General features: G+C 41.3%; 1 protein-coding gene and 1 pseudogene across 5 annotated transcripts in view; both read left to right on the top strand.

Annotated features, from left to right (window-relative positions):
* Positions 1–2,662: 2,662 nt before the first annotated feature.
* Positions 2,663–11,306, top strand: LOC120598150 (40S ribosomal protein S8-like; annotated as a pseudogene).
* An 11,251-nt stretch (positions 11,307–22,557) lies between these two features.
* CD47 (CD47 molecule) overlaps positions 22,558–23,749 on the top strand; it is a 46,787-nt gene continuing 45,595 nt past the window's right edge. For all 5 annotated transcript variants that reach the window (XR_005651515.1, XR_005651516.1, XM_039856939.1 and 2 more), the window contains exon 1: positions 22,558–22,746. Coding sequence is in view for 3 of the 5 variants with exons in the window: in XM_039856939.1 (XP_039712873.1) it covers positions 22,704–22,746 (43 nt within the window). In the remaining 2 variants the exon portion in view is untranslated. The remainder of the gene's footprint in view (positions 22,747–23,749) is intronic.

Here is a 23,749-nt window from a genome sequence, read left to right as displayed (position 1 = left end):
CAAATAAGCCTCAAAAGTTAGTGCAAATCTTCTAAGTGAAAAATGGCTACCAGATTTCAATACTTGAAAATATCAAAGTATTGGCAAGGAAGTCAAGCAACAAGAATCTTATACTCTGCAGTTGGGAATATAATTAGTACAACCACTCAGGAAAACAATTTAGCAATAGCTTGTAAAATTGAACCTACATATATACTTAAATCTAGCAATTCCATTCCCACATATATACACATATGTATATGTATACATTTTAAATATATTTATATGTTCATTAAATGAAATATTATCCGGGGGTGAAAAATGAATCAATTATATGTTCACATAAAATATGGATATATCTGATATATAGTACTTAATGAAAAAAAGCAAGAGTGGGAAGATGAAATTAAAAAAGAATACATTTTTATAAAGCTCAAAATATGAAAACTAAACATATATTTAGAGGCACAAACATATACAAGATAACGCCATTTTTTTTTTAAAGCAAAGGAATGATAATGGCAAAAGCAGGATGGTGGCTGCATCTTGGGAAAGGCAAGTATCTGAGGTTGGGGGGTGAATTAGTCAGGGTTCTGCATAGAAACAGAACCAACAGTATATGTATAGGAGAGATTTATTATTAGGAATTGACTCATGTGATTATGAAGGTTAGGAAGTCCCGTGATCTGCCATCTACAACCTGGGGACCCAGAAATGCCAGTGGTATAATTCCAAGCATGTGACAACCAGGAAAGCCACTGGTCTAAATCCCAGTCCAAGGGCAGGAGAAGACCAATGTCCCAGCTCAAGTAGGCAGGCAGGAAGCAAAAAAAGTGAATTTTTTCTTCCTCTGCTTTTTCTTCAGTCTACTTTTCTAAGTCAGTTCACCGATTTAAATGCTAAGCTCATCCAGAAACATTTTTGCAGACACATCCAGAAATAACATTTAACCTGGGCACCCCATGGTGCAGTCCAGGTGATACATAAAATTAGCCATCTCAGGAAGGAACACAGAGTAGTTGGAATGTTTTAGTTCTTGGGTTGGGTGGTAGATTCCTGTGATTTTGTTTTACCATTTTCTTTGAAATTACATAGATGTTACATATATTCTTTTCAAATATTACAAAAATTTTAAGTCTGATGATTTAAAAGTGAAAAAAAAAGACTTTAAAAATAAAACATAGGCCTCTCCTAATTGTTTTGTGTGTGTGCAGAGTTTATTATACTGCTTAAAGATCATAAAACATCTAAGATTTTTAAGGATCAGTATTTTTAAAATATCAATTCAACAATAGATCAAGAAAAATATTTGAAGATAAAAAAAGAAAATTATATGAAACAGAGTGATGCAGGACAGGGCAAATTTCCCTGAGTGGGGTGAGACCAAGCCCTGCACTGAGAGAAGAAGGGCCATTGGTGGAGAATGTAGAAAGAATACAACACACGTGCCAAAGTTAGAGTCAAAGGGAAAGTTTATTAGAAAAGGGGTAACACCCCACAGACTGAATGTGGTCTCCTCTCTGAAGCAGAGAGTGAGAGGAACCCTGAGTGTTCAAGGAATTCAGTTTATATGTCATTTCTTTAGTTCCCATTTCTTTTGATATGGACATACAGTGAGGAAGGGGAAGAGTGTGTAGCCCGAAAGGCCTGCTGGCAGTTCCCAGCCTTTAATCCATATGTTGCTCATGGTTTCAGCCACAGAAAATGAATGATTTTATTTGTGTAGGGCACCACTTAAAAACCCTTTTGTTTCCATTTCCCCTACACAGGTGTGGGAAATGGGTTGTTAGCAATCCCAGCAGAAATCTTCCTTTGTTGTGCAGGCATCCTGCTGGCCTGGCTGCAGGGCTGATGGCATATTGCAGTCTCTGAATGTAGCTTGATTAACATTTTAATTCTCTTGACTCCTCCCTACATTAAAAATATGACCTAAAAAAGAGTTATTCTAGTGAGTTGGTAAAGAGTTCGTATAAACTAAGAAGCAAGATAAACTGAATATAAAATCTGGGAAAACATATGAACAAAATTTATATGAAAGTTCAAATGAGAAAGATATGAAAGAGGTTTTAACTTCATTTGTAAACAAAAAAATGCAGATCATTTAGGTTTTTGTTTAATCTAAACCTTTTTTAACTATAACATCGAGAAGATTGAAAAAAGGCTAAGTATTGGCAGGAGTTCAGAGAAGCGGGCATAAACACCGCTGACGTACAACATTTTGTAGAAGCATTTTGGAAATAGAATTCAGTAGTTTTAACTACACCCATAACTTTTCACCCAATAAGGTCCTGGAAACCTTTCCAAAAGAAATTATTAAAAATCCAAAAATGTTCACAGCAACATTATCTTTAACGGCAAAAATGAGCCTAAGTGTTAAACAATAAGAGAATGATTAAATAAAGGATCCTCAATGAATATTATGCAGCGATTAGCAATGGTGTTTTCAAAGAGTATTTACTGAAATGGGAGAATGCTCGTGCTAAGTGAAAATCAGGATTAATCGTTCGTACCGCACAATTTTAGATTTGTAAAATATATGCATACACACATGCACACATACACACACACACACACACACACACAGAAAAACTCATGGAAGATGTCAAAAGGCTTAAATGGAGGTCTCTGTATTATGAGTTTATATGTGGCTTTTAGTTTCTCTTTTATTTTCTTCCATGGTTTCTACATTTTGTAGTTTAATAATAAAATATAAATATTTTTTGAGATAATAGGAAGTATCTACAATAGAAGAGCAGCCATTTCCTGTAACATAACCTTGCTGGATCATAAAATGTCCATTATAGGGTGATTAATTCTCTCAGTTTGCCTGGGACTTTCCCAGTTATAGCAACAAAAGTGTCACATTCTGAGAACCCTTCCAGCCCCAGGGAAAACCGGGACAGTTGATCATCCTACTGTTTGGCCTGAAAAATTCACAAGAGTGGAACGATTTCTCAACTGTAAATTGCACCAGTAGTCTTGATATTTCCTTCAGTCCTCCTATAGAAGTGGCTATTTTGGCCTTGTAGATTTATGAAGATGGTTAAATAAGTCACACCTTAAAGAGCTTGTTGAAAGAACAGCAGATTTGCATAAGTGCTAAATAGGATGGTTAAACTACATTGTAAAAGCTCTGAATGTGTACTCAAATAGGTCAGAACAAGAACTACCTCTTAGGGAAGAGAAGCCCATTTATCTCTCATTGTGTATGTGTGCATTTATCTCTCATTGTGTGTGTGTGTGTGTGTGTGTGTGCGCGCGCGCGCGTCCTTTTGCAAGAGTGGGAGTGGTGGGTGTATAGTGTCACCAGAGGAAAACTGAGCTCTGGGGAATCCTCTTAGAGGGTGATGCAAACTCCCCAGTTAGGGTTAAAGCCCGAGGGAAGAACAAGGATTCGGGTTAGAACTACTTTAACCAAGCTTCCTTACACAGTCAGGACAAATCCCCTCCCATACTCAATCTTCAGGAAGTTTTTCTACATCTTTGCTTAGAAAAGCACCTTGAAGATGTGGTAGAAGTAGGAAAATGTGTGCTAAGAGCGATCTCTGTGTCACAGAGGATAGCCAAGTGTAGCAGATCATGGGCGGCGGGGACCTCAGATGCCTGTTCAAGCCAAGCCTTGCCACTTCCCAGCCACGTGAGTACCTTTGGGCAGTTACTTAGTCACTCTCTGTGCCTCAGTTTCTTCACATATAAAATGTAGATGCTAACAGCACCTACCTTATAGTGTTGTGAGAATTATAGATGTTTATAGACAATAAGAGCTTGGAGCAGTGTTTGGAGGTGGGCGCACTGGTGATTTATTAGGGAACATTCCTAAAATCAGCATCAGGTATAGCTAAAGGTAGAAGTAGTATTGAGAAGAGGGAGAGGCTGAGCTCTGATTAAGTCTTGACGCAGCCTCAGTGGGGACCCTCCAGATCTGTCCTGAGTTGGGGAGAATGCCTTTGGTCTTGATACTCCTGTAATCAATCAGATCAGGTCCGCCTGGAGAAAGCGGAGGGTGGGGGTGACTCTGGTATGGAAGCTGTGAGTCACCTCTCAGGACTCCTCCAGCAATTCTAGGGGCAGGGATCTGAAATTGCTGCATTTGTTTTGGCAGAGATATTTAGGCAGGTCTCTTCCTGAGAAGTTGGGGACTGATCTGATAGTTAATTTTGTCTGGAGAATTCCCCTAACGTCCTCACTGAAACTTCCTTAGTTTTCACAGCATTCTAAGATGATCCCACTCAGCCTTCTGTCCCTCTCTCCTCTACTCAGAATCGGATTCCTTAAAATTTGTTGTGAACACTGTGATGTTCTGCCTCAATTTCCTTATAGGAACAAATTTTAAAGTTTTATATTTTTTAGTCTTCTTTAATTTTATTTTACATTTTGAACATGTAAAATTATGTGATTCAAAAGCCCAAACTAAAAATACCAAACAAACAAAAACAAGAAATGTGCTCAGAGAATTCAGATGCCCACCCTGAAAGGCAGAAAACAGGGTAGAGAAATTGTTCTAGACTAAAAGAGAAATATGGCGACTGATTAGTTGGGGGGGGAGGGGGCGTAGCTAGATATGAAAAACAAGTATGCCAAGATGCTAATAATTGTAGATCTAGGTAAAGAACACTTCATTTTTCCTTGAGTCTTTCTGTAAATTTTGAAAGTTTTCAAAACTATAAATACAGGAAGAAAGAAACAAATCTCTCCTGGTTGAAGTATCTGGCACTTGGGTTCTTATTTATCTGTAAACATATTAAAACAGAAAAGACAACAATGTGCCCTAAAGGGGCCAAATAAGTCATACACCTAAACTACATCCTAATTTTTAATCAGTCGAGCAAGAATTGATAGAAGGAGATCTCTGGGTTTTAATATAAAACACCCTTTGATTCTGAATGAAATTCTAGACAGAGGAATTAAACACGTAATCTGGGAGCACTTAGAAAGGAAAGCAGCAATCACTGGGAGACAACATATGCTCATGAAGACTAGGTCACACAAAATACAGCTTTCCCTGTGGGGAACATCAAAGATATAATATAACTTACTTATAAACAAGGTATTCAAAAAAGTCGATTGTATTGTGATTAAAATGGAGAAATATAAGCTGGGTTATTAGCTGAGCTTTCCTTCCCATCCCTCATTCCTTTACCTTTTACTCATTTATTGAATATTAAATCGTATGTCCAGCACTGGGCTAGATGACAACCCAATTAGAATTAATGAACACATTACTATGTAGTAATGTGTAGACTTAAAGAAAATTTCAAATGATATTTCTAAAGTGTGACCTAGAACCAGAAACATCAGAATCACATGTGCTTGTTAAAAATTCACCTTCCCGGAGTCCTAGCCCATACTTACTAAATCAAAATTTCTGGAAACAAGACTTAGAAATCTGCACGTTTAACAAATAACCCAGATAATTTTTTTTTACTTTAAAGTTCGAGAATCATACCAAAGTTCTCTGTCGTCTGTCCTAAAATCTTAAGCATGCTAGTCAGCAAATTAGGTGAATTCCAATATAAATTTTACCTATCAGATTTGAAGATGACTGAAAGTTGAAGGAAAAGCTGATAAAAGCATATTCAAGAATCAAACTTGAAAAAGACCTTGACAAAGGACAAGGATAGAATGAAATTAACAATATACAACTTAATAGGGTTAAATGTTAAGTTCTGCATCTAAGTTCAAAGAATCAACTACTTAAATACAAGGTAGGAAAGCTCTGGACTGACAGCAGTTCACTTGAAAAAGGTTTAAAGTTCAATGGAAGCCAAAACTGTGGTATTATTTTTAAAAATTAATACAAACTTTAGGATGTGTTAATAGAAACTGAAATTAAGGAAGGGAGACACAAGGTTATACCCATCACATTTTTCATTGGCAGAGCACATCTATTTTTAAATATTTAAATACGTATTTTTTAAAAAAAGACATGGTCAAGTGAGAATGTGTCCAAACAAAGGTGACTAGGTAGTAAAGTGTCTTAAACTTATATTATATGAAGACTTAATTAAGGAATAGAATATGTTTTTCATAGAAAAGTAAAGATTCATATGTCATATGAATAGCTGACTTTATGGGATTGAAAGGCTATTGACTTGAGGAAGGATTTATTTTGTCTGTATGGTTCCACAGAAAAGACTTAAATACACTGAGGTAAAATACAGGAAACTTATTTTTGATATAATGTGAGAAAAAATTATCTAAGAAGTAGAGGGTTCTATATAGGTCTAGGCTGTTTCCTTTAGAGATAGTGAGTTCCAGCCGTAGGTTAAAATAACCATCAAAGATACTGTAGAGAGAATTCCAATTAATCGATAAATCAGTCAAAGGAGGCCTTGCATGAACCAATAACAGTGATGATGTAAGTTTAACTCAACCCACTATAACTGAAATACAAAACTTTTTTTTAAGAAAAAGGAAAACAAATAAGAAAGGATACCTACATTACATATATGGTCCATTGAAAGATTCCATTCTTTAAATTTCTTTATAAGTTTACCCAGAATTTTGGTTTCAATAAAAGCTTTTCAGACCCTTATCTGGTTATATCAGTTGTTTACCTATCCAAAGGAATTGGTTCCTCGCATCTGTTAGAGGAACGTTTTTGGAGAAGGCAAGAGTCAGAATGCCCATGACACGCTTTTCTTGCCAAGGAAAACTGACAAGGTGAATCCTTAAACTGACATAATTCTAATCCTCAAATGATGTTACTCCACTGACAGGACAATAGCTAACCTCACCAGAAGAGGGAATGAACTTGAGGGCAAACAAGACGTAGGCTAGCCGGTGCTCTGTGAGGCAGCTTGGCAAAAAAAAAATCCATGTCAAAATAGGAATAATGGTGATTAATTAAAGGAATTATGTTCCCCCTTTTGGAAAGATTTACATTTAATATACAAATTGGTTTGGATATTTGAAAAATGGAGCAGAAGCAAAAGATACCTTAAAAGAAAGTAGGCTGTAGAGGTTATGAAAGACCACTGGATATACTGAAATTACAGTAGGCAAGAGCTATAACGAAGTAGAAAACAAAAGATATATAAAGCAGTGGTAAGGGTGGTTGGCTGGTGGGAGAAAGTACTGTTGAAGCAGGCATGCAGACCCTTGCCAGAACTATCTTAGTGTAGCGGATAAAGCATTCAACTGCTGAGGTGATGTCAAGACAATTCATATCCCAGAGCCATCTTGGATTTATTTTAGCTAACTCTGTTCTTTGAACAACATTCTTATCTCCAGCATTAACTGTTGTGTAGCTCTGGCTATTTGCTGTCCTTATTTCTATATAAATCCTACACAATACTTCCTTGACTTTTCTACTTAAGCAAAGAAAAGAATGTGTACACTAGCAGTCTGGGACCTGGCGCAAGCAGCTGATCACAAGCTCAACATTTCTTTGCAGCCTCAAGTTACTTTTGTTTTTTAAATTTCACGAGAAATTTGCATTTTCCTCTTTAAAAGATCTGTATTAATTTTCATATAAAAATTGTTTAATCCATTGATTAAAATTAACAACTTGGGGAGATATGCCACATTTTTTTTCCAGTTGTTTCCCATAACTCATGGGAGATAACTCACACAATCTTCTGAGATATGACCACTTGCATTTGAGAAACATGGTCTTACAATAAACTTACATTACTTGAGGTTATCTGAATAACTGTTCCCTGAAGATTTTAACACAGTGGTTTTAGGGATAAGAGTGTGTGTGTGTGTGTGTGTGTGTGTGTGTGTGTCCCATTTCAGAACTTCTTCTGAATCACAAAAGCCAGAACTGACAGCATTCAAGATGTTTTAAATACTTATTAATCTGTAATAAAGTTAAACACATGCTACAGAAAAATGGAATTTAACGTTCAAACTGAAATATGCTTATTTGTTGATATTTTTATATCTTCCAGTGTTAAAAGTAAGCATATTTTATTTGCTTTTCTTAAGTTAGTGTTAATTCCCCCCACTTTGTTGTGGTCCATCTTATTTCTCTTAAACTCTACTTAAGAAATAATAGAGAGAAAAAAAAAAGGAAAGAAAGCCACAGACAAGAACAATATGAAGAGAATCAAGGAAGAATTAAAATTTGGTCAAAGTGTCGGGTTGCGTATAGAGTAATTTTTTCCAGTACATTTTATTTTAAAATTAATTATGTTAAAATTATATTTATCTACACTTAAGTGTCATTGGTAGTTATTAAAATTTATTATTAAACCCCAATAAAAATTAAATTTTTAAATTAAATATTGACTCCCAATAAACTAAATTTAAACAATTAACCCTAATAGCAATGGTGGGGATTATGGGAGAGGAGGAAATTCATTGTGAAACCCACTTTTTATTAAAAATTTTATGCATAAATGATGTTTAAAAAATTATGATTTTCCCTAAAAGCCTCCTCACTGAACTCCCTGCATCCAGCACAGCTATCCCACACAGTGGCCAAGAGATCTAACATCACACATCTCCATTTAAAATTCTTCCAGGGCACTCTGTTTTGTAAAAGGAAAGTTCAAACAAGATGGACAAGGTACGGCCTGCTCTGACTCTGCATTCCTCTCTAATCTCATCTCTTACCACACAACACTTCGCACTTTGTGTTCGATTGTACCAAGGAACCAGTTGTTTCCCAGAAAAACTCTCCCAAGCTTCCAGACCTTCGTACATGCAATTCCCTTTGTCTAGAACTTTGTTACTCAAAGAGTGGTACATGGACCAGCAACATCAGCATCGCCTGGGAGCTTGTTAGAAATTCAGGCTCTCAGGCCTCACTCCAGACTTACTGAATCAGAATCCACATTTTAACAAGATCCTCACATGATTCTCATACACATTAAAATTTTAGAGTATAGTAAGTCCTCACTTAATGTCACTGGTAATTTCTGCAACTTTAAGCAGAACAACGTGTAAAGAAGCCACTTTTACCATAGGCCAGTTGATATAAACAAGAGTTAAATTCCTATGGCATCTCATCAATGATATAATGAAACGATATTATTTGAGGACCTGCTGTACTGCCTAGAATGCTCTTTCCAACTACTTCACCCATCTCACTGGTTCTCAGCCTTAGAGATCCAATGCCCCCATTTCATGTATTAAAAAAACTAACCTGCCCTTTACTATCTTGAAATAAATGTCATGGATAACATATCTACCCTCATAATTTAAAAAATCCAATATAATACTTCAACTGTAGTAATAAAAAAGGCAAATAATATAAAATAAAATATGTATTTCTGTATGTAAATGCTTTGAGGCAGCTACTCTCAAAGACATGACAAACTGATGAAATGTATATCTAGACTCACTGGGGAATGACAGATATAAATGAAGACTGATTCAGGTGTATTGTATTGGTGACACAAATACCACGAGCAACAAGACAGTCAGTGACATGACTTTTCAAGATGGTGAACTACTCTCGGCAAAGGTCCAGAGAGAGCAAACACAATCTTCCTTTGGCTCACAAGGGAGTTGTATTCCTAGAAAATGTAGTTTTTAATAATAATAATAATAATAAAACTGTGCAAAGCATGCAAAGCTTTGTGTTTATATGTAACGGGAGTTGGGTTTGGGGCTCAGCTCATTATAATAACCAGATTTTTACCTATATGAATGTCTGGGGGGGACACTCAAATGTCATGTTGGATGCAGGATTGTTATATAGGACTAAATCGTGCATAGCAGGACAGCTAGCATCTCTGGCTTCCATCCACTAGATGCCAGAGCCATCTTCCCATCAGTGATCACCAGTAATGCCCCCTAAGATTTCCAGACTCACAGAGGGGGCAATGCCTCTCCTGCTGAGGACTGCTGGTCTACCCGATCCAGTTAATACTTCCTTCAAGCCTCAGTTTACACCGCCACCTTCTCCATTCCCAGTGCTTCCCTGGCTCTTTCCTTCCAAGGTGCTCTCTTATCTCCCCTGAACATACTTCCGGCCCAGCCTTGTAGTGCAAGAGGGCAGGTTTGCAGAGCAGGACCGTCTCTTAATCACCTTCCTATCACCCAGGGAATTGCACAGTATGAAACTGAGTAAATGTTCAGTTGAATAAATGACTTAAAAATAATAAATAAACTACTCAGAGCTTGTAGCTTAGAGATATTGCCACCCGTAACAACAGAATGTTTTCTAATATATCTGCTTTACCCTGAAGATGACATGATAAATATGAACAACATTTGGTAATCTTTTTTATTTTTTTTTTTACTTCTTTACAACTGCAAGTATTTCTGCACGGTCTTTTTTCTTTCTTTCAATGTATTTATTCAGTGCCATTTTTGTCAGGCACTGAGTTGCACAATTCCTTTGAGGAATTCATGGTGCATCATGAGAAAGAACAAAGTACATAACTTGGTATATTTAAATCTAATGTTATACCTTCCTGATGGCACCTAGGAAAGGAGTGATGAATTCTGACCAGGGGATTGGGGATCATATCTTCCACACTGTAACAGTGCAAAAGTTCACGTTTTGGGACTTTTATATAAAGGTAGTATGAAGAAATATGTGATTTGTTCATTGAGGGCACTTTTCAAAACCCCTTTTTAAAAAAAGGGAAAAAAGATAAAACAGAAGGCAGCCATTCTCTCAAAGTTTCACTGTATGGGTAAACTTTCGGCCCTCTGTTGCATGACTTGGAGCCCTGCTACACCTTAGGTCAACTGTTAAAATCGGCCTTCTCGTCTCTTTCCAGCCAGCACTGACTGAGCCATGGGCATCTCTCTGGACAACTGGCACAAGTGCGGTGAGACCCGGGACAAGAGAAAGCCCTATCACGAGAAGCAAAAATACGAGCTGGGACGCTCTGCTGCCAACACTTAGATTAGCCCCCACCGCACACGCACTGCCCTGTGTGCAAGGGGGGCAACAAGAAGTACCGTGCCTTGAGGCTGGACGTGGGGAACTTCTCCTGGGGCTCCGAGTGTTGTATGCGCAAAAGAAGGATCATTAGTGTTGTCTACAACGCATCCAACAGCGAACTGGTCCGCACCAAGACCCTAGTAGAGAAAGGGACTGTGCATATCGACAGCTCACCGCAGGAAGTGGTCCGAGCCCCTCCATGCACTGCCTCTGGGCCGCAAGAAGGGGGCCAAGCAGACTCCTGAGAAGGAAGAGATTTTAAACAAAAAATGATCAAAGAAAATTTGGAAGAAATGTGATGAAAGGAAAAAAGAATGCCCAAATTAGCAGTCTTCTAGAAGAGCAGCTCGAGCAGGGAAAGCTTCTCGCATGCATCGCTTCATGACCAGGCCAGTGTGGCAGAGCAGATGGCAGAGTGGTAGAGGGTAAGGAGCTGGAGTTCCGTGTGAGGAAAATCAAGGCTGGGAAAGGCAAATAAACCCTCTTCCCTCCTATCTTAGCTCATGTTATAAAGGAGTTTATTGTTGGGGGAAAAAAAAAATCAGCCTTCTAAAAGCATTGTCATTGTCATATTACTCTTGTCAAACAGGCAACTTGAAATTAATATTATTGTTTTTTTCCCCACTAATCTATTGAGTGTGGTACTTGTACTCTGAGGAAATGTACCACTAAAAAATATACTTCTTTAATTCAAATAGTAAATAGAATAGATCTTGACTATATTTGCACTTTTAGGGATGGGTCGTGGGGATGATGGTAAAAAAATTAAACAATATTTTTCATAGTTCTAATGTTTAAGAATTACAACATATATATTTGTCCCAGAGTATTCCACAGCTCCTGGCATGTCTGAGGCATATAACAAATATTTGTTGAATGAATTAATGCACACCTACGTAAATGAAATGGTCTCTATTTCCATTTGTTCTGAACTTCGGAATTTTAATTAAAATCACTAAGCTTTTGGAAAGTCCAAAATGTTAAGGAAAGCTACTGTGGAAGGATTTTCTTCCCACCCCAGAGTGAATGCAGTCTTTGAAGCACTGAGGACTCTCGGTCAGGGAATGCTGTGACCTCCCGAACTCAGCACAAAGGTGGTCTTTTTTTCACTGGTTTCATGAGCTGGTGCCAGCTGAGTCTAGTTGGTGTGTGCTTCACACTTGAGTGAAATACTCCCTGCCCTTGGTTCTGGGAGCTCCACTCTGCTTCCTCCATCTGCTGCTTCTGATAAATGCTCACATTTTAAATATATTACTATCAGTTCACTCTCAAAGCGGTTTGCCAGCTCTCCACACAGCAAACAACCTCACTGGCACAGAGCCACTTCTTGGGTGGAAAGAATTTGGGCAGACAGAAGACATATCTCCCAGTGAGGAGGATGAAAGAGAAGAGGGAGAAAATTGTCTGGAGAAGCTGATGACAAAGCCCTTGTCTGTATCCTGCAAGTCTCCAGGGGCCATCGAAATCGACTCGGGGCTCTGGGGTATCCACCGTGAGCAGGTTGAAGTGTGGCCGTTCTGAGAACGGAGCGGAGGTGAAGCTGAAAAAGATGCTTTCCTTTTTCTCTGAAAACGAATTGAACGTTCTTAGGATGGTTGGCTAAAAACCCTCCAATATGAATAACCTCTAGGAAAGAAAAAAGGATAGGGCTGGAATTTGCCTCCAGCCCTCAAAGGCTCCTCAGGTACTTATACCATTTAAGCAGCTCTTCCAAGTCCCCCTGCTAGTTTCAGCTGGCAGTTGCCTCCCTTTCAGTGTTTCTTCCTTCCAGCAACTGATCTCTAGCCAGCTTAATCACCAATTGCATTTGAGAAAGATGGAATAATGTGGTGTGGAAGGTCTCCCTGAAGAACACAATCACAGCAGAAGCCAGTAGGGTAGATGTTTATTTTCTCACAGTTGTGGAATCATAGAATATTAGAGCTAGAAGGAGAGTTAGGGAACATCTAATCCAATTCCTTTATGCTAAAAGCATCTTCAATTTTCCTGTCCCAAACTGACTCCCGATACCCATCTCCCCAACCCCTAAACAAAGCTCCCCTCTTGGTTTTTCACCATTTCAGTAACGGTGACTCCATTTCTCCTGTTGCTCAGGACAAAACCTTGGAGTCATTTCTAATTTCTCTCACACCCCACATCTGGTACAACAACAAATCATGCAGGCTTTACTTTTAAAATATCGCCAGGACCTGACCCCTTCTTGCCACCTCCACTGCTACTACCCTGGTCCCAGCCACCTTCATCTCTCCTCTGAATTATAAAAGCCCAGGGATCAGCATGGGCCAAATCTGGCCAACCACCTGGTTTTTTAAATAAAGCTTTATTGGAACACAGCCATACTCATTAGTTTACCTTATGCTACAACAGCAGTGTCAAGGAGTTGCAACAGAGACCTCATGGCTTGCAAAAAATATTTACCATTTCTGGCCAACCCCTTCAATAGATTATTAAATCACAAATTGAATAATATCTCTGCCTTGCTCAAAAACCCTCTCATGCAAAGTAAAAGCTAAATTCTTATAAGGTCATGTGTAAACTGGACCCCTCCATGATCTTCTGACCTCATCCCTACTATTCACCCCTGCTCAATCTCTTCTGGCCACACTGTCCTCTCCCTCACCCCTACCTCCCCTACCCTCTGCACTTCCTCAGACAAGGTAGGGATGCACCTGATACAGGACCCATGTTTACTGTCCCCTCTGCTGCAAATGATCTTCACATTGACATTTGCCTGGCTTGCTCACCCTTTACTCACTTTTTTTACTCAAATGTCACCTTCTAATGAGCCTTCTCCAACTCCCTTATTTACAATAGCACTCTTCTCCCATCTTCCCTCATCAGTTTATTTTTCTTGATGGCATCGATCACATTTCTCTCGTATATTGTATCTGTTGTCTCTCCCCTTGTCCCCACTAAAATGCAAGCTCCATGAGGGCAGGGGTTTTGTCTGTGCCTAGCCATGTACTAGGTGTTCAGTAACTTTTTGAATAAGTTTTTGGAAGCAGTGTTGCTACAGCAAATGTGAAATATATCAGTGGCTTACCAAGGGTTTCTACAAAACACTCTTGCTTAGGGAAGTATCGCCGGGAGCTCCAGGCATAAATGACCTGTAGATTTGGGTAGGCCCGTTATTCCTCACTTTCCCATTACCCTTTTTCCATCTTATTTTTTAACATGTGACTAGTGTCTTTGTGATATTCCTTGAGTCTATGGCTATAGTTTCTACAGTATTTCTGATCTCATTCTTTCTTTTTCACCTATCATTATTAAAACATATTTCTCTGGCTTCTATTACCAAAAGACTCTGGCCCATTCCCTTCTAAGCTGATAAACTCATTAAAGTCCAAATATTAATGAATAATAATGTTTCTACCTCCTAGAAAATAATTTGCATTTAAACAACTTTCAGTGCTTGAACCCAAAGAGGCCAACGATGTGGGAATTCCCAACAAGCAAAAGGCCTGGGCCAGCTGGGGTAGTTATGGAGAGGTCCTTGAAGCAAAATCAAATCACAGCTCATTGGCAGCTGTCCACTGTGCCTCAACAGGGTGAGTCCAGCCATGCATATTTCCATCAGAGTGTGCAAGTACACAGATACACAGAGTGTCAATTAGAGGCACTGAGAACATTTTAACTTGCATGGAAATGAGCCTGTCACTTATGATACATGTACACACTTACATATATTACTATTGATTTCTTTCCTTCGTGCTTTGATAGCTTTTCATCTAACTTACAGTCCCACTAGCACAAAGCTACTTCTTGGGGGAGGAAAAGGAAGCTGGATAGGAATAGAACTCAGCCCCTGAAGAGGCAAGAGAGGGAAACTGGGGAGTGACTATTGGAGCACAAATCACCAGCATGTTCCATTGGCCTTCTGGGGACATGCTTACCACACTCCACAACACAGTGAGGGTTCTGAGGAAGAAAAAATTGAGAAGTACAATGTTTTCAGCAAAAAAAGGACCCCCCCCCCAAAAAAAAAATTTCTGGTTCACAAGATTTTGTGCTGTGCCAGGGAACCAATATACATTTTCAGGTAATCCAGTACTGCCAGACAAAATTAAGAGAATCATCTGAACAACTAAGGAAAAGGAAAATATCCTTTAGCAAATCTGTCTGATTTGTCCATCAGGAGCCCTTCTTACATCTCCAGGGGAAGAAGCGCTCGTGCACACCCCACGGACAAGGATGCAGCTTGCCTTTTGAGGATAGTGCAGGTTAAGATGAAGCCTTTACCTTGATTTACCAGAATCAGCTCCAGGTGGCCTAGCTCATATGGCTGTCATAAATGAATGAATCATTTTCTTCTGAATTATCATAGAATATGACTCGTTTCTCCTCTACTTCACATACTGTGAAGTAGAAGTGCCTCTGAATTTGTCATTTGGTGAAGCGGGTATTGATCTATCATTCTTCCAGGGAATCATCCACCTTCTTTACTTCATTGTCTAGGCAAAGAGACACGATTATGTAACCGTAAGAAAGATTTGCACATTTTATCAAAATGGCACATTTGTGAGTGGAAACTCACAAGAGATTAGCACAGGTTTCAGAAACTAAGTACCTTGATGGACATACAAGAAAGCCAGTTTGTAAACTACAGTGAAATCAGTTTCTTAAACCACTTCTAAACTCACTAAATATAGAACTAAACAGATCATCAAGCCACTTGGAAGTACACATTGGTTTCTATCAGAACAGAAGTAGGAGATGTGCCCTTTCACCACAAGATTTTACAGAAATCCTGCTTCTACATGAGAGGCTTCTCTTGGAGCTGACAGGATTGTCTCCTGGGCACTGGCACAGCCAGACGAGCACTTGTGACCACAGCTAACACAAAATGCCCAGGGGGCCATGAGAGAGCTGGAGTTCTGAGGGGTTTTCCACTGTACTATAGGTGGGTCTTTCCCACCAAATCAAAGGGGATGGAGTTGCTGATGACATTTTTATCAGGATTAATCACCTCCTAGGCAGGCCACCTGACTGCTGAGGTCAGACCTTAAGTCGGTGGCTCCTAAACTTTAGTGTGCACCAGAGTCACCTGGAAGACTCCCTAAACCACAGATTGCTAGGCCCCACTCCAGAGTGTAATAGGTTTGAGCCAGGGCCCAAGAATTTGCATTTCTAACAAGCTACTAGGTACTGCAGATGCTGCTGATCTAGTTGCTACACTTTGAGAATCATCCCTCTAAGCCCAGTGTTTATCTAATTTTTTCCATTCCTCTTACTGTTGTGGTACATGGAGCCTGCATTTGGGCAAAAGAGGGTGGAAGGTGCAGCCGTGGCAGCAGCAGCTGGCATATGGGGGCCTTCAAGTCCAGGCTGCCATTCCAGACAGACAGATATGTAAGGTTACAGGAACACGGCATCAGGTAACTTTTCTCATGATTCCAAGTATACACATCTGTCTTGTCTAGCAGTTCTGTCCTAGTTTATGCACTTCACTTTTAAAGCCTGTCATCCAATGATAGTTTGAGTCCACTGGCCGACACCCATAGCACTTAGACCAGTATTGGAGAAAAGTAGATTGGCAACTATACCCAGATAACTCCTATAACATCAATAAACAAACTTAAACAGACAGAGTGTCTCAAGTAATTTTGCACAAGTGGCCATAGAAGGACAGGGAGGAACACACCAAGACAGTCTTGGTTCAAGAAGAGAACAAAGGTTTCTTGGCAGATATTCCTGGCTGCTGCAGATGGGGAACTCCTTTGAACCTGGAGATGAGGCTGTCAGCCTGAAATGTAGACAGCTACTCTGTAACTAATTTCAAAAAACACTCATGCCCTCTTGCTTTCATTTTTTTTTTTCCTAGAAAACTTGCCCCTCTAAGGGTACAAAAGGCTGTCTTTAAAATCTATTTCTTTCTATACCTTGGCCCCAAGGAGCAATTATACTGCAGTAAAATATAGCCAATGGCCAAACCATTAGCCAAATATAGTTGGGGCTAAGAGGAACGGGGAGCCTGAAAAGTGGTTTTGATTAATGCCAGTATTCAAGAGTGTTTTCATATGTAAGGAAGGAAGTGGAGAGCTGCTTTAGCTGCTGGTAATATCTCTGAAGGAGTAGACCATGGTTATTAAATACTGGTGTCCATCAGGAGTGTTAACACATTTCTATACTTGTTGCATTTCCTTTGTGGGTCACCTAGGGCTCTGCTCTGCCTCATCCTCACCTCAGGATCCAGGCTGAGGGGGCACCCACCGTCTGGAGCATTGCTGATTGCTATGGGTAGGAAAAGAGAAAGTGGCAAATTGCATGCTAAGTCTTGATGCTTTTGCCCAGAAGTAACACATTTACAGGCTATAGAAGGTTGAATAGCATCCTCCCAAAATTCACGTCCACTCTCAGAATTTTAGGATGTGACCTTATTTGGAAATAGGGTCTTTGCCGATGGATTTAGTTAAAGATCTGGAGATGATATCATACTGAATTTAGGATGGGCCCTAAATTCAATGACAGGTGTCCTTACCAAGAAAAAGAGAGGACAAAGAGACAGAGAAGTGGGCCATGTAAAGACAGAGGCAGAGATTGGAGTGTTGCAGCTCAAGTCAAGGAACTCCAAAGATTGCCAGTATCTTCCCAAAGCTGAGAAAGACAAGGAAATATTCTCCTCAAAAAAAAAATAATTCAGAGGGAGTGTGGCTCTGTTGACATCTCAATTTCAGACTCTAGCCTTCAGAACTATGAGAAAATAAATTTCTCTTGTTTTAAGCCCCCCTGTTTATGGTAATTTGTTAGGGCAATTAGGAAACTAACACACTGGGCAAAGCAAGTTACATTATCATACCCAATTTCAAGAGGATGGGGAGGGGGAATTCAGCTGTGTTGAACAGTCTCTCTCAGATCCACTACTTACCCTTCCAGACTCTGAGCCTGGAAAGCTCAACTTCAAGATCTGCATAAACAGACTCCTTTCCTTCCGGCTTCTGATTGAGATTTGCCCAAAGCGGGTGTTCATAGGGTGGGAGAGTGAAGTCACAGTATTTATTTGGCCACCTTCCTTTCTGCCAGGCTGGTAGTAGCTGTGTTACTTTACCGAAGGTCATACCTCCCCAGGAAGCCCTCCTTCAATTTCTTCTTTCTTTCAGGGTTCTCATAACCATTCTTCCCTTTGCACTTCCAGAACCAGAGACCTAGGGGTGACGGCTGTTGTTAGCTAACAACACTTCTCCATTCCTTATTGGTTTCCCCTTAACCCTGCCCACAACCTTGTAAATGGTTCCTTTATTAATTTCTTCTCAGTAACTTTATTTGAATGTGCCATCTGTTTTCTGCTGAGAGTGGATATACATATCATACAACTAGAAGGAGAAATGGAAATTTGTTGGACATGCTAGGGATGAACTCACAGTGTTGAGACGCCACCCCAGTGAAGCAATGGAAGGAACTGCAGTGAGAGCGACAGATCACACAATTGCTTTGCTTCCACTATTCCTTTGCTCTAGCAATAGAAGTGAGTTCAGAAGCAAGATTGAAACTCCAGCTGCACCATTTTATTACTTCTGATATAAACCTCTTTGAATCTCAGTTTGTTCACATGCACAATGGGTATAGCAATGCTTCCCTTATTGAGCTGCTTAGAGATTCAGGGAGATAAATGCTAATTTGGAGATGTTTACTACCTGCAACTACACACAATGACCCAAAGCAGGCCCCTAGATGCTACCCCCCATCAAGATAGCAGCCCACAAGGAAATGGAGACCTCAGTCCTATAGACAGTGAATTCTGCCAACTATCTGAATGAACCTGAAATTGGATTCTCCCTTAGAGCCTTCAGAAGGGAAAGCAGCCCAGCCAATACCTTGATTTTGGCCCCATGGGATCAGAAGCAGAGAAACCACTAGATTTCTGACCTATGGAGCTGTGAGATAACAAATGGGTGTGGTTTTAAGCCTCTAAATATGTGGTAATTTGTTCTGGCAGCAATAGAAATAAACACATTAGCATAGTAAGGTCTTAGTGCATAATATAAACCCACTACATGTATGTTATCTGTCCTCAAAGAGTAGAGTTAGGGAAGGGAAAAAGAGGCCTTCCCAGGACCCCAAACATTAAGTGCTCTCAAAGAAATAAGCCTGCTGCGATTTTACAACTAACCTAGAAGCTGGCTTTCTCTAGTGTTTTCCAGCTGATATGAGTATAGGCCCCCTACCTGAGTCGTCTCGAGCAACAGCAGCAGCAGGAGGAGGAAATGCTGTGCTTCTCTCTGACGTTGGCAAAACAAGCCTATGCACATCAGACACCCAGGCAAAACAAGCCTATGCACATCAGACACCCAGAAGAAAATTTATGCTGGATCAGACTTTCATCTCTCTGGTAGGATATCCTCTACCTGAAACCCTCAGCCCTACCATCCTCCTACCCAAAGGCAGTTTTTGTTTCTCATACTTGCCCCTAATTGAAGTACAGTTAGGAAGAAGATCATTTCCTACTGCTAGAGCCTTCCTTCTGTTTCCCTAAGCCAAATCCATCTCTCTAATCGCACGTCAATATCTTCCAGCTGCCTAACCATCTAAACCCAGTCCCCTGCCCATTGAGCACAGCCCCACATTGCTACATTGCTTATTTGGTAAACTATGCATTAATAAATGGGTCATGTTGAAATAACACCCTAGGACACTGGGCCCTGAGCCAGGTGTCACAGATGAGGGTCTGTTGGCGTTCTATCACCAACAGGTGTGCAGAGGAACACAAGGATTAAGGGCTATCCACTAGGCTCAGACTTGTGCCTCTAGCTTGAATCGAAATTGTAGACACTTTGCCAATTCACAGTGCTTCTTCAAGGCTTCAGATCAGCAATTGGCAAACTTTTAAATAATAATTTTTGCTGTCCTTCTAGGAGACTTATTTCACTATAAGATTGTAATAAAAAGAGCTAATATTGATTGTGTGCTTACGTGCACCAAGTGCTGCTCTATGTAGCTGTAAAAGTGTTAACATTAAATTCTCAAGGCAATTTAAAGAGTTAATTCTATTCTTTTTATCATCTAGCTTTACAATGAGGAAACTAAGCCTCAGAAAGGTTAAGTAACTTGTTCAAGGTGAACCAGACAGTAGTACATGGCTAAAGCTGTAACTCAAACCTAGATTAGTGTTTCTGTATACTACATACCACATTGATTTTCTTGGTTGATGCAACACACACAGAGCTTTTAGGTCTTGACCAGGAACTGTGCCAGAACCTGGAAATACAAATACACCCAGAAACAATTTCGTTTTTCACCTACCTAACATGATAGGAGACAGATATGTACAAAGAAATATATAGATACACTTTATTAGCAGCATAGGCAAAGTGTAATGGAAAGGGTAATTAGATGTTACAGAGTGAAAAGAAAAAGTAGGGAAAGAGGACAGGCAGACAGACATAAACAAGACACACAGAGAGAAGTGTCACATATAACGGTGGGCAAAGTATTCATTATCCCTTTTTCTTTTTTGTTTCCTCATTGGTAAAATGTAGATCATAACACCCGTTCCAAGGCCGTTACTGTTATAGAGATTAATTTCGGTAATAAATCAAACGTGTATTACCTTTGTTCAAAACATTCTAATACACATTAATCTCTCACCTTCCATCCAAGAAACCCCTTATGTAAAGATAAGATGAGCTCAAAATCCAAGTAAAAATGCTTGGAAATGTTAGAAGGAAAACACAAATGTAAGGTAGTTAGACACTGGAGAAGGTAGCATAAGATTATCTCAGAAGATAATCAAACCTAGGCAACTTGCTTTGGATTCTCTCTCCTGGAACAGACCTCCTCTTGCCTCACCATCAAAACACGTCCCAGTTAGATTCCAAAGAACAGAGGTAGTCACCCAGGGGGCCTCTTATTTACCGGACTTAAACCTATTCCATTTTCTGCACAAAGCTACATTAAGTATATAGCCTCAGCAGCTCCCAGTATAAAACAGAGCATCACTCCAACGCTACCTCTGAAGGCTGGGGACAGTCCTTTCCGGTCACTTTTCAGCTTTAGGGGGTTCGGTTGGTCTCAGGGACAGCTGATAGCCTTATTTAGCCAACCAGCTGCTCTGTGATACACGATGTCCCGGATGCTCAAAGTCTGTGGATGATTCTTTTGTAACCACATAAGCAGCAATTGGAGGAGGATCCACCAGTGTTTTTGGTAGCCCCATGGTGCCAAAGCTGGATTTCAAATCATTACCATAATTACTAACCATTGTTTTAGTGCGATATGCTTTTCTTTCCCTTTTTAATCATTAAAAAAACAATCAAATTTCACTGGAGCAATGCTCGCCTCAAGTTACATAAACCTATTTATTAAACCCTTTGTTTGCCCAGTTCAACGGCAAGTCTTAGAGGAGGAAATACTTAAAATACCCGCTTTGATTTTAAAGAATTGGTAATGTTGTGGGGAAAAATTATACACAAAAAAAAGTATAAGGAAAAGTTACATAGTGTATATGATGTAATACACTGACTGCTACAGAGTGTCTGACAGTGGCAATGTTATTTCCCGGATTTTGTTACCATGGGGCTGGAATCCAATGGAGGAGATATCATGGGTAGAGGATTTGGAGAAGTGGCACATTGTGTGAAATTGCTTTCTTTTCCAGCAGGTAAGAGGGAAACAACCAAAGGTGCAGACAGGTTATGCAGCCCATTAGCCACCAGAGCCTGACTTTGTGACAGGACAGTTCATCATTTAGGAGAAATGCTACAGATAGCTTTTAAAGGCGCTTTTGCTTCAGTTTGAATGATGTGACCTGTGTGAATCAGCGAGATATTGAAAGGCCTTGTTCATATTATGGCTTGAAGCCACATTTTAAACCCACTTTTCAAGAATGCTAAAGCCCAACGGCTCAGAGGGTTGCACATGGCGCTTTCACAAACCAGGCTGAACGACGTTGCTGAAGGGAAGTTCTGAATATGCTGGCTAACGTTTATGATCTCCCTGATCTCCCTCTGGGGTTTCAGCGTTAACCATATCTCAAGATGTTTACAACCTCAGATGGAACTTGAGTAACCCAGTTCAACAGATGAAAACACTATAGAACAAGGCCAGAAAGAGAAAAGAGAACCACAACGAAAGCAAAAGTAGATAGTCCTGGAGCCTCCATGGACGAGTGGAAACTCCCTGCGGACAGACATCCGGCCACCGCCCTGCCCTAGGCGTGGCGCCCCAGATCTCGCCGACCGCGTGGGGAGCACACAGAGACGCCCTCAGGCGCTGCGCCGGCGGGCGGCGGAGTTTAGGGGGGAAATGTGCAGGGGTGAGAGGCGAGGAAGCATCCGGGTCGACGCGCGCGTCAGACCTCGGACCGGAGGAGAGGAGACAGATCAGGGGCTCAGGCGGGGCCGAGGCGCAGAAGTCGGGGTGAACAGCACCTGGCGGAGTTCCTGAAGCGCGAGAGTGGGAGTGAAAGCAGGAGAGGACAATGGAGAGAGGACAGTGGGTGCGAAAAGCAGGAAGGAAACCGCGGAGAGAGGCGGATGCAGTGAGGTCCCGCGCGCGCGTGAGAACACCTGCTTGCCTCCTGTGGCGGGTAGGGGATGGGAAGTGCGGCGGAGTGTGCCCCCCAAGCCCGGCCCGCGCCACTACCCTGGAGCGGGTTCAGAGTCTCGGCAGAGCCGGCGGGGACGTGGACAGGAGCCCGCAAGTGGGAGGACCCGCGTCAGCAGCCACCGCGGCGGGGCGGGGCGAGAGCGAGTGCGCGTGCGCGGCTCGTGCGGGCGGAGGAGCGGGCGTGGAGCGGCGAGGGCGCGCGTGCGCGCGGCTCAGCAGTCTGGGCGGTGGGTCCTGCTTGTGACCGGTGGTGGTTGCTCCAGACGCGGGCGGCGGCGGCGGCGACGGCGACGACGACGACGACGACGACGACGACCCCGCGGTGGGCGCGGAGATGTGGCCCCTGGTGGTGCTGCTGCTGGCTTCGGCGTCCTGCGGTGAGTGGCCTTTCGCTCCTGGCTCTGCGGCTCGCCGCCTGCGTGGCGCCCCCAAGGATACGGTTGTGTGGGCTGCGCCCTGGCTGGCCCCACGGCGCCCTGGATAAGGTGGCTCCGGCGCGGGACGCGCGGGCCCTGCGCGCCTTAGCGCGAACGTGGGGTGGGCCCAGCGGGTAAAATGTTCCTTCATTCTTTCCTGTTCCTCTTGCCCCTGAGTGAAAGCGGGGCTCTTCTCCTTCCCCCGATCTCCGCCTCCAGATGCGATCACGGAGGAAGACTCTAAACCGTGCACCTCGCTCAGAAATTAACTGTAGAGAGAAAGGGCGCGATCGGAGACGAGCCGTTGGCAGCTGTTAGGGACCCCCTTCTTTCGTACCCCTTTTTCTCCTCAGTGCTTAAACGCAGTTGGGATGAAGGAGGGAGAGGAGAGTGGGAGGGCATGGGCCTCTTGAGATTGAAGTGCGCATTTTGGCGAAGTCTGCAAGAGGAGGGTTTCTCCTGTTTGCCCTCCCACATGAGCAAGAGACTTAAGCGGCACGATTAAGTTTTACATCCAACCCATCATTTAATCAGAAGAACCTTCTAGCCGCTTTTTTTTTTTTAACCCTAGAAATAAGCTTCCTGGAAACTCTTGCTACCTCCACCCTCTATCAACCACTTTAATACAGTTCAAATAGCACGTTCAAGTTTCCTTACTTTATTTGGGGCAGCTGTTTTAAAAGTAATCCAGATATCGCTTGGAATATGAAGATAATACCTCTACTCAAAACATATTTGCAGTTTGTGGATTTGGTGGGTTTTTTTACGCCAGAGGCGTTTGGTCCCCATGCTTTTGGAACCCATTTAGCTTTGTTAAAACGTGTGCTTCGTAAAAACCGAGGAAGGAATAGGAATTTTTGTGGCTCTATTGTCAGTGCCTGTCACATTTCACATCTATAGAGCCCTTTGTGAACTTTTTTGTGAGATACAGAATTGAGTTTGAGTAACAGTAAGTAACAAGCAA

Source organism: Pteropus medius, unplaced genomic scaffold (genome assembly GCF_902729225.1).
Source record: "Pteropus medius unplaced genomic scaffold, Ma_sr-lr_union100, whole genome shotgun sequence".
Classification (NCBI taxonomy): domain Eukaryota; kingdom Metazoa; phylum Chordata; class Mammalia; order Chiroptera; family Pteropodidae; genus Pteropus; species Pteropus medius.
Note: the sequence above shows the minus strand (reverse complement) of the source record. Positions and strands in the feature narration are given on the sequence as shown.